The 14,159-nt window shown below is 39.7% G+C and overlaps 1 protein-coding gene and 1 long non-coding RNA gene across 9 annotated transcripts in view; one reads left to right on the top strand and one right to left on the bottom strand.

Annotated features, from left to right (window-relative positions):
• AUH (AU RNA binding methylglutaconyl-CoA hydratase) overlaps window positions 1-5,800 on the bottom strand; it is a 49,822-nt gene extending 44,022 nt beyond the window's left edge. For all 8 annotated transcript variants that reach the window (XR_006416339.1, XR_006416340.1, XM_044446840.1 and 5 more), the window contains exons 1-3: window positions 5,512-5,800; window positions 971-1,038; window positions 801-888 (exon numbers count right to left, since the gene is read on the bottom strand). Coding sequence is in view for 6 of the 8 variants with exons in the window: in XM_044446840.1 (XP_044302775.1) it covers window positions 801-888; window positions 971-1,038; window positions 5,512-5,752 (397 nt within the window). In the remaining 2 variants the exon portion in view is untranslated. The remainder of the gene's footprint in view (window positions 1-800; window positions 889-970; window positions 1,039-5,511) is intronic.
• A 131-nt stretch (window positions 5,801-5,931) lies between these two features.
• The window catches only part of LOC123031635, a 15,316-nt gene continuing 7,088 nt past the window's right edge, over window positions 5,932-14,159 (top strand). Inside the window, exon 1 of the long non-coding RNA XR_006416341.1 lies at window positions 5,932-6,158. This is a non-coding gene — a long non-coding RNA (uncharacterized LOC123031635). The remainder of the gene's footprint in view (window positions 6,159-14,159) is intronic.

Genomic DNA, 14,159 nt, shown 5'->3' with positions numbered 1-14,159 from the left:
TCCCCTCATATGTTCTAAAAGTGAGTATGTCCTGTGATGGGAGGATTTTCACTGGATGAAAAGTGAAAAAACTGTATCCTAGTTCTTGAAATAACTGCCCCCGAAATGTTACATGATCTTGCCTTACAGCCCTATTGAAAAAGGGACAGAATGAATGCTGTAAGATCTCACAGAAAAGATCCCACGGAACTGATAAGCAACCACTCTCTCACACCCTTCTTCAGAGTGATCTTGAATTGTTTATAATCCCTTTGCCACAAAGATGGCAGAGTACAACTCTTTCATATTCTTTGTGCACTTAAGCAATGAAGACTGCAAGGAAAGTCTGTGTTGCACACTGTGCAAATAAACGGCAGCTTCCAAACTTGCTCAGTAATATCAGTGTCTAACTGACTGTGTTTTTTTCAGCCCCTCCACCTCCCATTCATCTTATCTTGAAAGCAGAAAGGAAGGTGTATAATATTTAGTATTACCAATAAAAAGACTGAGTAGCTTAGATTAGAACCATTGGAGACCAAGTCATAGATTCCCTTGAAACATGTTGCCAAACTTATTTTTGTTTATATGACAAAAATGTAACACAGAGAGAGAGAACATATGGACAGATTTGTTCAGGAACTCTGCTCTATTTTCTGTACCTGCCTTATAGCAGGTTATCTTTTTTAAAAGGTATAACAAATGCTTCTTAACCACAAAAGTTAATTATCTTTATTTGGCGAAATACGCTTTGGCTTTTTATATGCAAGTAAGTTTGATAAAGCATGATATCCAAATGCATAGTAAAAGTTAAATTTGCATACCAGCACAAAATACGCCTGGAACTTCACTTCGGAATATAACAGTCCGTACTTTTTTGTCAGTTTTCAAAGCTTCCATAACTTTTGACATCTATAGAGAAAAGGCATGCAAGTTATCAACACGTATTTACAGTATTTCACATTAAGAGAAGCTTGAAGATTTATCCACTTACCATTTTTACAAGATTTTTGTTAAGTGCATTTTTTGCATGTGCTCTATTTATTCCAAGTACAACAATTCCTATAAATAGGAGTAAAAATAACAAGAAATTAGTTGTTTATTTGAGAAGGTGGGGATAGCCAATGCGTTGTACTGGTTAGAGTGTCAGACTGGGACACAAGAGATCCAGGTTCTAGAACCCACTTGGCCATGTAGTTCACAGGATGACTTTGAGCCAGTCATTGATCCTCAGTCTAACCTACCTCAGTGAGCTGTCATAAGGATAAAATGGAAAGGAGTAGGTTTATGAAAGCCACCTTGAGCTCCTTGTCAGAAAAAAATGAGACATAAATATAACAAAATAAATTAGATACTCCCTAGGAGAGTATCTTGAAGATCATAGGATTATTCTCATTCCCCCTCCTGCAGTTGTAACTGTTTCAACCATGTGATGGGGACTTCTGGCTTTTGGTCCAGTGGAGGGCAACAAAAATGATCCATAGGGAAACACTGCCATATGAGGAGAGACTGAAAGAACTGGGCAGTTCAGTCTTAAGAAGAGAAGATTGAAGGGACACATGATATCCCTTTATAAATACCGCAAAGGCTGTCACAAAGAGGAAGGTCAAGATTTCTTCTTGCTAATGCCAGAGTGTAGGACATGGAATAATCAAGTTGCAACACCCAGATTCAGGTTGGACGTCAGGAAAAGCTTCCTCACTGTCAGAACAATACAATAGTGGAACCAGCTGCCTATAGAGGTGGTGGGCTCTCCCATATTAGAGACATTCAAAAAAAAACTGGACTGCCATCTGAGTGAGATGGTGTAACATTGTGTCCTGCAACAGCAGGGGGTTGGGCTCAATGGCCTTCACAGCCTCTTCCAACTCTATTATTCTATGATTCTGATCCCTATCCTCTGACTCCTCACAGTTTCATAGAAAGAACTGTGCTGGCTGCTACATGAGGCTGAAAATACAGCCTCAAAATGAAAGAAAAGGGGGCATTCCAGTGGGAAGAGAAAGGTGCAGCTAGAATACATGAAATTATATGGCCTCACCAATGTATCATGTCTGGACTGGTTGTTTGAGCTAGTTAGTAAACACCTTGCAATCAACTAAACGGAGAATATGTAATAATTGAAAATTAGTTCATAAAGGACTTAAACACATACCTCTCATATACTAATGATTCTTTTTGGTTATTTAGAAACTATTATGACAAAGTCACATGGGATATAATTTTAGAGACTATTGTAGAATTGCTACAGTTAAACAAATCCTAAATGCTACACACTGGCTCCAACTGTCCATATTTTAAAAATATATGTAAGTATTGTAATGTCAAGCAACTTGCCTAATGAAAGACACCTGATCTGCTTAACAGATGAAATGGAAAGCAAACTCCTCAATTGAACTGAGTAGGTGAGTAAAGTTGGAAGATAGGATTCTACTCCTGTAGTTTTTCCTTTCTCTCTTCTACCCCCATCCTTTTTTGGATTAACAGTCTTTGATACACACACATACTGCTAAGAGCAGGCTAAGAAATTAAAAAATGCATCAAGATTCTATTCAGCCACATATGAGTTCACTGAAATCTTCTTACCAACCCTAGAGTGTTTTGCTAAAGGATTTTAAAAACTTCACTACTTCGAGGGGCTTTATAAAATGTCACTTACATATGCATACTGCTATTGCCCTTTTATGCATATAGCAGTTTTTAGTGCAGAGCAATCGTCTCACAGAAGAGAAAACAAAGTTCCAACTAATAATTCAACTAGTAGTGTCCCTGCAGAGGGTGCTCATTCTGTTTTGAACAGTGTTGCACCCCATATTTGTAGCATGGGAGTTCTGCTGGCACAGTATATCACTTGAGATACTGTGCCTCAGTGGCACAGAGGGCTTTCCAGCAACTGTGGTTGCTGGCTGAGCAAGAAGTATATCTGGTCAGAGATAAACTGGCTTTGGTTGTCCATACTCTAGTAACCTCAAAGTTGGATTACAGCAATGTACTCTATGTGGGTTTCCCTTTGAAGACAATTGAGAAGTTTCAGCTTGTGCAAAATACTGCAGTCAGACTGTTAACAGGACAAGCAGGTTTGAGCATTTTAACACTCATTCTGGTACAATTGCACAGTATGTTTCTCGATCCAATTCAAGGAGCTAGTATTGACCTATAAAAGCCTTATATGACCTTCAGACTGCAGTATATGATACAGCATCACTCTGTTTATTATGCTCCTCATCCAAGGTCCTCCTTCAGCTCCTTCACCAAGGGAGGGTCACAAGGGAAGGACATTTTTGTAGGTATCTCCCAGCCCACCTCCATGTATGGAATACCACTGTTATCTTTTCAGCTCCAGTTTAAAAAGTTTCTCTTTTCTCATGAGTATGGAAACATATGATCAGGTTTTTAATTTAGGTCCTGCATTTTTGTTAAAATTGTTTATATATATATATATGTGTGTGTATGTATGTTGTTTCTTTGAATGCAAATAGTTTTATACATTTATTATAATCTCTATAAAAGATGTGTATTTGTGAGGATTTTGAGTTTTCAAAACTGCCCAAAGATCTTTGACTATTGGGTGATATAGAAATATAATAGTGAAATGAAATGTGTGTGTTTCACTTTGCAGCTGTTAGGAGGAGAGGGAAATAATTTGCTGAATCTCCAATCAAATCCCCTCACTTGCTTTTATACAAAGAAAGATATATCAGGAGATCCAATCACAAGACAGCTCTCTCACACAAGGTCTAGTCTGGTCTTTAAGGAACAGAGGAAAACAGGACTTCTTAATTATGGCATAAGCCCAGAGTTCAAAACTGACTCAATCTGATCCCCAGAACAATAACAATATCCAAATGGAAGAAGAGTGAAAATGATACCAGATGGGGTGAACTAAAATCATGTTGTGGTGAGCTAGAGTAGTAGCACTAAAGAACTGTGAACCTTGCACCCTTAAATCATTATTAAATGTTTTCCTTTTCTTTCAAGAACCTCAAGGTAGCATACTTGACATTCTGGGAGGAAGATCATATTATGGACTCAAAATCTCATAATGAATTTCATGACTGGTCAGGATCTGAACCCAGATCTCCCTGGTGCTAGATCAACAATGTACTGTACTGGCTATGGATAAGAATCTACAGATTAGGATATTAATGGCCTGTATGAGTTTTGTACATGTTCATTCATAAGTTCATTCTGTCCTATCCCTCTGCTATACTGGAACTTTTTTAAAACACACAACTGTATTTGCATTTAAATAAAAGTTCCATCCAACATGGCTAGCTGTAATCCTACAAACTGGGACTGCATGCATGCAATGGACAACAGGCGAAGTGTGGAGGCAAGGAATGCCTCCATCTTATCTTACCCTCCCAAATTCTTTGATGGTTGATTTCAGCCATCTAAATGTTTTTCCACTGCTCACAGATTTTCATATCACTGCGGACCTCTATTTCTCCTCTCCTTGCTCCCATGCTGGCCCCAAAAGCTCACTTGTGACTTTTGAGAGAAAGAACCCCACTAGCTGCAAGAACCTCAGTTAACTCTGACCATGGAATGCTTTTTCATGGTCAAAGTTGGTGCACCAAATTTTCCCATGATTGATGAAACAGCATCTAGCATGCATAGCATGGTATCTAAATACTTTAACCCACAGTTTCTTAAACAATAGGCATTTCTAACTATATTTTATGTCAAAGTATGGGCTTCTAACTGTATTTTACTCTAAAATCTGCACGACTATTTTAATGCATATTTTGATAGATTTTTGAGCAAAAACCTGGACTTTTAAGAAACTTGAATCCAAAAGTTAACTGCATTCTGCACATTAGTCCTAAAACACATATCAGATTAGTTCACTTCAAAATATGGATCAAATGAAAAACATCACTATTATGTTGGGCTAGGAGTCTCACATATATATTATAAAGAGTTGCCAGATCGTATTTTAAAAATATAAGCAAAGCTATTGAGATATTAAGCACAAGCCTAAGCAAACCAAGGGAGGTGGCTTATTCCAATGAAGTGTGCACAAGATTCCAACTTTAGAGCACAATTCTATTCATGTACATACAGAACGGCTGGCTAGCCCTTGTAAGCCTTTGTAAAAGTATTTCACACCTGATGTTTGAAATAGGGACAATCATTATATTCTCATAGTCTAAACTATAATGGTGATAAGCTGAAATAGGCACTATGAAAAATTAGGTCCTATTATCATCAAATAAGAGACAGTACTTCCAGACATGGTATATCAGGAATCCTAAATATACATCTATTCCCCTCCCCGTGTTACTAGCAACTCTCCTGGCAAGGGGAAACTGTGTGTAAAACAGAAGAATGAATTCAACACAAAATCCAACGTCTACTGGGACTCCTCGGCGGAAAGGAGACTGCGCATGAGCAGCGGCGACAAGGAAGATTAACCGCGCTAAACGGAGAGATTTAAAGGACCAGTGCGCAATCAGTGCGTCACCATTTATGTGGAAACCGACTGCCCGGAGGTAAACGAGGCCCCCTCTACTTCGGGGCTACTGCCGTTACCTTTGTGTTCATCGTCCAAATATCGGACCCGCAGCTCCTCTTCCCCTCCTTTCGCCTCAGAACTGTAACCTCTCGCGGCAGAGGGCAGGGCCGAGCAGCGCCCGTGTGCTAAACCCCTCAGGCTCAAGAGGCCCAGGGAGGACGAAGAGGAAGAAGAAACAGAGAGGGTGGCAGCAGCCAAACCTCCTCGACGTTGGAGGAAGCCGAAAGGCGCCCTTGCCACTGCCACTGTCGCCGCCATGTTGTCTGTTTACCAGCGCGCGTCAAGGAATCCCCCCTCCTCCCCGAACGAAAAGTCACGTGATCCCCTCGCGTGCCGCCAGCGGCGGCAGGAATCCAGCCGGCAGCGTGTTCGGAAGAAAGGGCACGTGATCGCTGGTCGCGCGAAGTCCCTGTGACCCTTCGCGCGCGAGCCTTGAGCGGGCGGGGGCAGCCCCAGTTTCCCCCTTAACGCTGGCGATCTCCCGGGCGGGCGATGAGAAGTTAGGCCGTGGCTGGCTTGGCAAGACGTGGCTTTCTCCCAGGATTCCGTCTCACAATCCGTAGGGGACGGAGGAAACTCAACAAGCGGGCTGGCTGAGACGTGCATGTGGCTCTGGCCCAGCCAGACCCTGACCGTGTCTTCCTACTTCCGTGTCTGATTGGAAGTAAGTCCCATTATGTTCGGTGGGTCTCTCTGTCCGCACCGTGGAAGCACTTTCTTTTCCAGTTTCTATTTTGTTTTTGTAAACTTGCAAGGGATTTTCTAAAGCTAAAGTAGTGGCAAGCGTCTCTGTTCCCATAAAAGAAAAAAAGTTCGGTGCTTCTCTCTTAGCACCAGTGTGAGCTTTCTTCTGGCTGAAAATAGAGGGCCAGTGGAGTCTAGGCTAAAAGTTAAAGCTTTCTTAATCCTCCATGGTCCCAATCCGCATATTATATAGTGTTCCAAATGTGCTTATGCCATAAATAAGAGCACTGGGGCTCTAGCAGATTTATTTTCAGCGGCCTTTTTAGTAACCAGTAGTATGATGTCTGTCGTCCTTTTCCAATGCAATATCAAGGCCTTTTTCTCTAATTCATATGTACTGAATTGTGGATTGTGTTTAGTGTGTCGGTGTGCATAACACGATGCTTCTTCCATTGAGCTTTATTTGACATTTTGTGGTTAATTCAATTATATAGGATAGATCCTTTCAAAGGTCTTCAGTATATTTGGGTTTGCCATCCTGGAATATTTGGTGTCATTTGCAACCTTGGTTACCTCTGTTCTTTCTGCTGATTCTAGAATGAACGAATTAACATAATTTTCAATGCAACCTGGCTTACGTGTGAATCCTATCCCCCCCCCCTTTTGAAAGGATCTTTTATTAGTTACATTCTAAGTAAGTTTAAAAACTTGAAGTGTATCTCATCCAGATTCAGGAGACTTAGGCCTGAAACTTAATTTAGTTTTTCCAATACATTTCCCAACAAAATTCAATTTAAAAGGTCCAGGAAAAGAGGTCTACCAAATATTACTCTCAGTGAAAACCTAATTGATGCAAATTTATTCAGTCTTTCTGCAGTTTTCCTGATCTTCCTTAGCAGTTCTTCACTGTTTTTTAGCCTGGGATGAGACCACCTTCTTTATTGGCTTCCAGTTTCTGATTATTTAAGAAATGGTCTTAATTATATAATCTCTCTCCCCACCCCCTTATCCCTAGTGTGTCATGGCTTAGATTTAGATTGTAGGCTTGAGAGGAAGAATTGTTATATGTTGTCTCTCCAAGCTGCACAGGGAGCCTATTTAGTTAAAGGGCTTGTATGAGTGCTGTAATAAATATATATTTGTTTTCCATTTTTCATTCTGTCAACTTACATTTGTTTTGCCAGAGGTTGTATTCCTTCTTACCTTCCATATTTGGGCAAGACTTCCACTTGCTTATGCAAGCAAAACAATGATTGTAGGAAGAGGCACATTCATATGTGCAAGATAAACAGTTTTGACAGCCCTACAATTATTATTGCCTGCATTGTGTTCACAGTTATTGTTCAGATACCACATTATTATTATATAGCAATTTGTGAACTATTTCTCAACGTGAGCAACTAAGAAGGTACATTTGTCAATAAGGCAGAACAATAAGCACAAGTAGATACTTTCTGGTTTTGTATAGGAAAATAACCTGGGTGTTAGATTGCTCCCCCATATTGAGATGCCCTGAGAAAATCTGCTGTACACTTCCTTCAAGCTGCGAGAGTCCCCAGAAGCTGAACTTGGCCTTCTAGCACTAGCCATGAAATTGCAACTATACAGAGTATGCCTTTGTTTAAAAGAAATAACCATGAGATTTATGCATATTCATTTGTGCAAAAAGGTGCATGTAGGCTAAGAAGAAGGAAATGGTGCAAGGGTATATGAATTAGAATGTGTGGACATTAAAGCAAAAGAAGGACAAAAAATAGGAAAGAAAATCCCCACATCCTTTGTCACTTTCCATGGTGAAATTTATTGCAAGACCTCTCTTGTCATATAGACAAGTCTAAAGCCAGTCTTAGGTAATCTGTAAGGGTCTTTTACACTCGTGAAACACAGAATGTTTATATTTTCATGCATTTCCCAATTTGAGCTGCAGAACAAGAAGTATCGAAGATTGGTTGCACTGTTTGAAACCTCCTTAGGTAGGAGCTGTAAGACAGCCAGTGTGGTGTAGTGGTTAACAGCATAGAAATGGGACTTAGGAGACCTGGGGACTAATCCCTGCTGGGGCATGGAGCCAACTAGGTGACTTTGGCTAGTCACAGACTCTCAGCCCAACCTACCTCCCAGGGTTCTTGCTGTGGGGATAAGATTGAGAGGAGGAGCAGGAGACTGATATAAGCTTCTTTGATTTTGTAAGAAAAGGTAGGATAGAGAACTAATAAATTAATTAAAAAATAAATGCTATGACATCAGACTGAAATGAGTCCACCCTAACGGCTCAGCAGTTGAGGAAAGAAGCTAGGAAAACTGTACTTACAGTGATAGTAGGATAGAGGCTACCTGGTGTAACATTGTTATTGATCTAGTACATGCTATTGGCATTGTGCTAGAGATTCTAGTACAGCATAATTTACACTGGGGATGATGTCACATTGGATATTGTCTGACAGCCCTAGAGGCAAGTGTGGCTGTTGGTGAAGAGAAGCAGAGAAGGTAGACATAGGAGATAGAGAGAATGTGGCCTTGTTTCCCCAGAGGTTAACTCTGGGTGTGAGGGAGAATCAGAATTATTTATTTATATTAAAAATTTAATCTGCCCAATAAGAAATCAATAAGGAAAGTTCACTAAGAAAGCAGTACAGCAATAAAGTAGTTGAATTTTCATGGGGCTATTACTTGTTGTACTTTCTTGAGATTTCCTTGTTTTTTGTTTTAAGTTGGGAGCAATTGTACATTTACTGCTAGAAAATGTTTAAATTTGACTAAAAATGTACAGAGTGGACTGTATGTAAAAATTAAAATAATTAAGAAAGCCATGCATAATTTCTACATGGTCTAACATTAATATAACTGGCTCATAAAACAAATAATATTGCACACTGGATACCTTTTTGATAAAGTGCACTCTCTCTCCTAATAACACCTTTCTTTGTGACAGAATAATCCACTGGAAAAGTCCTGCTGTTGTTTTTAGTGTCACAGTGCAGTTTTCAGAATGCCCAGCAACTCCTCCCTTTGAATTGGCATTTCAAGTATGAGTCAAGATTTGGATGAAAGCAAAGTTTTCCATATACAGAACTCCTTCATTGTTCACTGTGGTTTATTTCATCCCACTCATTTTAAGAGCCAGAATAACAAAAAAGAACTGGCTATGAATCTGTTGGAAATATTTTCAGAATTATGGAAATTGATTTGAAATATTATAGAAACCACACGTGCCCATGCTACAGCTTGCCAGCTCCTGACCCAAAAGGATGTTTAATTATTTTGGCAAAAAACACACAGCAGGTCCAAGTCACATTGCTACAGTGGCAGGAACCTTTTGCTAGCCAAGTATATAACTGGGTTATGCAATTCACTGTCAAGTTCTGTTCCAGAGTTATTCATACTCTTTCTGTCACGAGTCATGCTTCTCTCTCCAAGCAATGTCAGTCTTGCCAGAGTCCCTTTGCTAAAAGTCTTTATTGTTACATTCAAGTTTCTGAGCATACACTGAGCAAAATGTTGAACCCTTTCTGACATTCTTTACCCAAAACGTTATTTATGAACCCTTCTCCATTTGTCTCTGGGGAGAGGAGTGCTGTGGAACCAGGCATGCCTTTGCTCTTCCTGCTGTATCCCTAATTCAATCCAATAGGCCCACCTAGCAGTTGGGTCTACCTCATCAGGGAGTGCGAGGTCCCCACTGGAAACACTACCCATTTCAAGTCTTCTCCCTCAGGGTGCTGCAGCTCCTTCCCTTTCCCACAGCCAGTTGATTGGGCCCATCATCTGCCCTTGGTCTAATCATTCCCATAGATAAACCCTGAGGAGTCTCAAGACCTTGAGTCAAGCTGAGGCTGGGAGCTTTCCAAAGACAATCTCATTATCAGAATCTGAGTAGTCAGTCCCCCCCAAAACTGGTAACCTCTTATGCACGGATCTGTGATATGACAGGACACACCTATATGGCACTTATTCACCCCTGTTAAGTGAAAATAGGAACTTTGAAATGTGCAGTTCACTTCTGCCACTGAAAGGCTTTGCTTTTTCTCCTCCTGATAAGATACCTGATATGGGTAGCAAAGGTATGGTTTAAAAACAACCATACAATATGCTGAACAACAAAGAAATACAATAAAATAAGCATAATTAAACAAACATGGTAGGAATCTGTGTAGACCCTAAAGTTGTCCTCAGATGCCTACCTCCAGGTCCCTCCACCAAATGTAGTGAGGAGGGAGGCTACAAAAGAGAAGGCTTCTCACATATGGCAACCTGTTTTTGGAATGCCTTCTTCAGAGATGTCTGCCTGATTTTTTTTTTTTAATTCCAGGTGAGGACTTTAAAAAATTCTCTTAACTTCTTCAGTCTTATTACATTAAATCTACTGTTATATTTTAGATATTCCCCCCACTACTAGGTTTTACTATGGTTTTATACAATTCAACGTTTTAAAGGTTTTACACTATGTTTTACTATGTTGCAGTATTTTATGGTTTGAAGTGTTGCAAACTGTCCAGAAGGCTTCAGTTATTGGGTGGTATAGAAACATGCATAAGTAAAATAAATACTCATAGAACAGTAGAGTTGGAAGGGCTCAAGAAGGCCATTGGATCTAACCCCTGCTAGTGCAGGACACCAAATTGTACCACCTTTCTCAAGTTGCATCTTGAATGTGACTTGTGTGGGAGAGCCCACAACCTCTCTATGTAGTTGGTTCCATTGTCATATTTCTCTAACGGGCAGGAAAGTTTTCCTGGTATCTAGTTGGAATTTGGTTTCCTGAAACTTGAGTCCATTATTATGTGCTGCATGCTGGAATGATCGAGAAGAGATTTTGTCTTCGTGACAGCCTTTCAAGTACTTGTAGAATGCCGTCATATCTCCCCTCGGTCTTCTTTTCTTGAGGCTGAACATACCCAATTCTTTCAATCTCTCCTCTTAGGGCTTTGTTTCCAGTCCCTGAATCCTTGTTGTCTTCTTCTGAACCCTTGTCTGTATCTTTCTTAAATCGTGGTACCTAGAACTGGACATAGAACTCCAAGATGAGGTCCAACCAGTGCTGAATAAATGGGAATTGTGTTTTGGAAGTCATGCTTCTATTAACGCAGCTTAAAATAGTATTTGCCCTTTTTGCAGTGACTTCATATTCTTGACTCATATTTAGCTTGTGATCTATAACAATTCCAAGCTCCTTCTCAATTGTAATATTGTTGAGCCAAGTACTTAATAAATGGCAAAAATAATCAAGAAGGATGAGCAGGACCTTTTGAAGAGACCTTTATCCCTGACTTGGACTTTGGAAACAATGAGAGTTTTCACATGCTAATTTTCAGCCACAATAGTTTAAGGATGCCACTGTGGTTTGCAGGTACCCATTCCATAACCTGCTTCCCACTCATAGGTGGTTGTGTCATCCAAACCCAGTGAAGGTGGATTGTTGGTGTGGTTGACAAACCACCCACAACCCTAAAACAGCTCATGTTTTCTGGGAGGTTTGTTAACCACAGCAAAACCCACACCAACCTACATGCAAGAATTTATTGCGGAACAGACAGCTGTGGGCACCTAGGACACAAATCACAATGGCTTATTTAAGCCACTGTGACCGAAAATGATGTGAACTAGGTCAACAGAATCTGCAAGAGATGAGCAAATATGCTCCTCAATTTCTTCTTTTTTCCATGATTGCTGTCCCTTCTGCTTTCTCCATTCTATTCTAGGCACTTTGGGATAGCACTGCTGTAATGCTTTCTTTTAATGAACACATGTTATGTTAATAGACAAGGAAGAGAGGAAAGGCGTCTAAAATGCGTAATAGCTAGAAATGCTTACTCTCTGAGTCATAGTGCTTGCTATTCAGATGAAACCACTCATGCACATCTCACAATGTGTAAATTCAATGCCTTCGTTTAACTGTGGTTTCTGGGTTCTTTTTTGTTATTATCAGTGTGCTCCAGGAGCTGTCTCTCAAATAGTTATGCTCATGAAAGTTCTCAGTAGCACACCACCTACCTGGAGCTTTTGTGTATTGAACATAGTCGATTATGTTTGCCATGGTGGCATAACAGTGCAGTTTTCTTCTTTATTGTGATGTTCAGTTATATTTTATTGTCTTGGGAACAACATTCCCAATCCTGTTTTCAAGCTTTTTCAATCTCTTCTCCTGTTTTTCTTTGTTTAAACAATGCTGTGACAGAAACATATTCCCTAATTGTTATCCATCATTCATAAACAAGCAGCACACATGGCATTCCCCCTTTGGCACTCTGCCTCTTTAGTGTATTTCAAAGGCATCTGTTTCCTCAAATTGTCTATTCTCTTTGTTTGGTGAAGTATTCAGTTTCTAAGACTAAATAAGCTTCATGTTGATTGGAACATTTTCATTTCTCTTTAAGATTCCTACCTTTTTAGATCCTGTTTTTCCCAAACAATGGATAAACAATGCTGGCAAATGAAAGGCAAGCACTGTCTAAAATAGTGATTTCTTTTACTTGTATCTGTTAAATGCTACTAAATATGCCACCTGAAAAAGAAAACACAGCAAGAATGAGTGTTCCCTGGGGGTTTGCAGCACCTCAGACCAATTTATATTTTCACCAAGGGAAGGGACATTTCCACCCCATGCCCTCTGTTTACTTGGCTTATAGGCTTAATTCTCTGGAATAACAATGGCCAAATTAGTGAATGTTCAGGAGGAATAAGTGGGAAATGCCAGTCAATCCCCCTTTCTTCTTGTCCAAATCTGCAAACTCTTTGCTTTCAAATGAAACCAAGTGTGTCACAGGTTGGCTAATTTCTTAACATGGTGATCACATTGCATCAAGGATTTCATCAAGACAAAGAGTTCCCCACACATTCTTTGGAGAATATTTCTATTTTTTTTTCACAGAGGAATTTTTGAAAGGAAAAACAACAACAACTCCAGAGCAGCACAATCTTTTTATGTTGCTCTGAAAACTAATGTCTTCATTTGTATATTCAACAATACTAGCTGAAATCTTCTCAGACTTGTTCGGCTTCCTAGATTCTACTTACTATAGTGTAGTATCAAAACATAGGTCCCTATATTTTGTCCATTTTATTTGTAAAAGCCTTGCCTAATACTTGCAGTTGAATTTGGAACGAAGAATTCGAATAAGAAAGGCTGGTTTTTAGTGTCAGCATCATAGACAAGTTTAAGATAAATATTTACTTTTCACATAGCATCTGTTCATGTGTCACTATATACAGTCTGGATCCATACTCTTTTGTCAGGGAGGTACAACTGGCAAGTTTGTGCAGCTAGCTGGGAAAGGGAAATTGTATCTCCTGTACAAGTAATTAGATATTATGTTTTGTTAGAGCTGGCAGCAGTTGGCAAATAAGATTTACACATCCAAACATCTCATTAAAGTCAATGAAGACTTTAAGAAATAAGAGTAGATCGATAGGTTTTGTGCAAACTTTGACGTTTCTTTCTTTTGTCAATACAGAGTGTTTATGCACCACTTTTAAGCAATTCCATTATCATCTCCCCTCAAATAGAATCTGTAGAAGGGGTTAGTTGCTATGTGACAGGAACTATCCTACAATAGATGCTAAGGCAGATGTATAAAATAAACATTTTGTAAATGTTTCTGCAGTAGAAAACATGAGTCATGGGCATAATTGGATTAGTACCTCAGTATCAGTTCATTTTGAATGTGGCTTTATAGTATTTGCTCAGAAGATGTTTTGGTAAATTCTGATGTTCCTGTAGATTAGCTTATTCGGAGAAAACTACTGCTCCGTCCTCAGCCTTGCATGGTATCCATTTAGGAATTGGGCTATTGCTCAGTTATATACAAAATGTATATAATTCCTGCTCAGCCATGAAGCTCACTGGGTAAGACACATTCTTTCAGTGTGACTTACCTCATAGGGTTAGTAGGAGAACAATAAGGGACCAGATGTTTTGAGAAGAATATGGGAAGGGGCACGAAGGCTTGAACTTGGAAGAATGGCCACCACAAAGATGTCCCAC

Source organism: Varanus komodoensis, unplaced genomic scaffold (assembly GCF_004798865.1).
Source record: "Varanus komodoensis strain SLA01 unplaced genomic scaffold, ASM479886v1 scaffold5, whole genome shotgun sequence".
In the NCBI taxonomy this organism is placed as follows: Eukaryota; Metazoa; Chordata; class Lepidosauria; order Squamata; family Varanidae; genus Varanus; species Varanus komodoensis.
This window is presented reverse-complemented; position numbering and strand designations above follow the sequence as displayed.